This window comes from Aplysia californica, unplaced genomic scaffold (genome assembly GCF_000002075.1).
Source record: "Aplysia californica isolate F4 #8 unplaced genomic scaffold, AplCal3.0 scaffold00012, whole genome shotgun sequence".
Lineage (NCBI taxonomy): Eukaryota > Metazoa > Mollusca > Gastropoda > Aplysiida > Aplysiidae > Aplysia > Aplysia californica.
Window position 1 is genome coordinate 924,896 of NW_004797282.1, and position 2,592 is coordinate 927,487.

At 37.6% G+C, this 2,592-nt stretch overlaps 1 protein-coding gene across 1 annotated transcript; it reads left to right on the forward strand.

The window, feature by feature from the left end:
- Positions 1-577: 577 nt before the first annotated feature.
- LOC101846395 (solute carrier family 2, facilitated glucose transporter member 3) lies at positions 578-1,634 on the forward strand (the record flags this gene model as incomplete). The annotated part of the gene is given in 3 exon segments (XM_005090053.2): positions 578-636; positions 1,003-1,156; positions 1,536-1,634. Coding segments are annotated over 3 exon segments (297 nt in total), but the record flags the coding sequence as incomplete, so codon positions are not given.
- Between the last annotated feature and the right edge of the window lie 958 nt (positions 1,635-2,592).

A 2,592-nucleotide genomic window follows, 5' to 3' on the forward strand; every position in this document is an offset into this window, starting at 1 on the left:
ATAATAATAATAATAACAATAATAATAGCAGATTGCATTTGATTAGCGTTCTATCCCATATAAACATAATATAAGCTCCGGGCGTTTTATATCGATGACCTGCCCACTGAGCGCAATACTACATTCACACAAGATAAAAACATTCCACTTTAACAAGAAACCCAGTTTAATGTGTTGACGAAATTGGTACCTTATGGTATCTCTAGGGTGTGGTAGCGTGTTCTTCACCGCAGCATTCGAAAGAAGACAGGTGTGGACGGGTTGTTTTTTTGTTGGGTTTTTTTTTTGTTCTTCTGGGATGCCGTCGCCCTCAGTCTTAGCCCGGATTGGCCTTGAAATCAGGGTCGAAGAAGTACAGTACCTCCTTAATGATCTACACTGGGTTGATTAGTACGTAAGAAAACTTTACAATGGATCGATCTTTAGAGTAAAAAGACATTAACCTATTCATGTTAGGGTAATACACTAAATCTTGTCTCCGATGTGTTGATATACATAATAAATTATTAATGACAACATGAGCTTCATGCTGTGAAGCTGGAATTGCGATTACACTTCCTTCTGTTGCTCCCCACAGATCATGTTTTTCTCCAATGAACTGTTTGAGGATGCCGGCGTGGAGGGGAAAGCTGCAAGGTAATCTGCCCACTAACCTACTTGTTCGCTTTTTCTACCACAATCTTAATAGATCTTCTCATTAGCTTATTGCACGTCCTCTAAACAAGCAATGAGGTTGTTTTTTTTTCGATTATTAAAAAATGTTGTTATCATGTTATGTTTTCTTTGAAGCTACAGCAAGAAAATCATCTTCATAAAAATAAACAGATACACAGAGAAGTAAACCTGAAGAAAACCCAAACAGCAGCAGTACCCACAAATATATACCAGAAGGGATGACAAAAACAAGAATACTCCTAAAAATAAGAAAACTAAAAAGCTCTAGACCTATGCCTTTGAAACGCTTGGTACTTTTCCCTTTCAAAGAATCGTATGTTTCTCCAGGTACGCTACCTCTGGTACAGGCGCTGTGTTCTTCCTGGGGAACATCATCGCCTCCTTCCTGATGCCTCACTTTGGCCGCAAGACGCTCTTCCAGATGGGAACCTTTGGCATGGGAGTCTGCTCCGCTGTGCTGGCGCTCACTATGGTCTTCAAGGTCAGAAATCATATCTGTTTACGTTCCCCAACCACCTATTGTTTACGTTTAGTTGTAAAAAGAGCGGTAAAGAGGAAGGGGGGGGGGTTACAAGGCAATAAAATAATAAGAATATTAAGAATATCAAATCGTTATGCGGGCTCTTTGGAAAAGGGTAGAAGTGGTGAGACACAGTTGAAACTTGTAAGAAAGAAAACAGAGACTAAGTTGCTTTATTTGTCTGTCTAAATGTTTTTTTAATTTATTATAGTACTTAAAGGCATGCGACGGGGTCCAGGAGGGGGTGGGGGCAATAGTAGAAATATATTGATTATTAATTGCTACCAACCAACAACACTTAAAAGGATATATATTTTTACACCTTTTTATTTGTTCTCAGGACGAGGTGGACGCCCTCAAATATGTCAACGTTGTCGTCTCTCTCATGATCATTGCTTTCTACGCCTTGGGACCGAGTAAGTAGCCTTCTGTTACAATTTACATGGTAAATAAAAACGTACCACTGAGTTTCACCACAATCACAGAATTGTGTTTTTAATTGGCATTAGTTTCTGTACCCATCTCACGTCATGCTGTCCACGCACAAATGAGCAGTCTTTGATACTCAAAAGTTCCAACTTCCAAACGGATTACAGTCCTGCCCTCTACTAGTTTGCATAAATCTAGTTTGTTATGGTTATGCTAGAGCTCTGATCTAAGTCCTTTTCGCTTTGCGTTTTTCAGGTCTTGCACGACCTAAATCTTAGTTAACTTAGGCTCCATAACTTTTTTCCTCTCTAAAATTCTGTCATATAATTAAAAAATCTAGTTCAAAGTGGTACACTGAAAGCACTTTTGAATTGGGTGAGACTATCAAGATGTAAAAGTGTAGATGTCTCAGAAAATGTCTGTTTTAGTTTATTTCTAAACTACAATTATGATAATATCCATTTGCACCAAAACAAAGAGAATACACGAGGTGAAATATAAAACAACTCAAATTTTGCATTAGTACACAGATATTTAACAAGTACAGCAACTTTTATAGAATAATGACTTAAAGGCTTTTCAGCTGTTTCACAACAACCCCAATTAGAACCGCAAACAATTTTAATGTGATTCAAACTAACAGAAGTTTCCTCTTCAAGGTTGTTCCCTGGTACTGTGCTCGTTAGATTCCAATGGTTTTTCTCTGGGAACAACCCAACAATGGTAGCACAGCAGATGTATATTTTTTCTTCTGACTATTTTGATCTACTGTTACGTCCTTGGAATCATGGCTCTCTTGAAAAGTATATCAAAATTATTCACAAAATATCAACAACAAAATTTGATACGATTTTCAAATCGCATCATAAGATAAGGTAAGATAAGATAAGATACATCTTTATTGTCCAAATCCAGGCACATTGGTTTGTTGTTTCATCACGTACACAAATACACAGATATACACACAC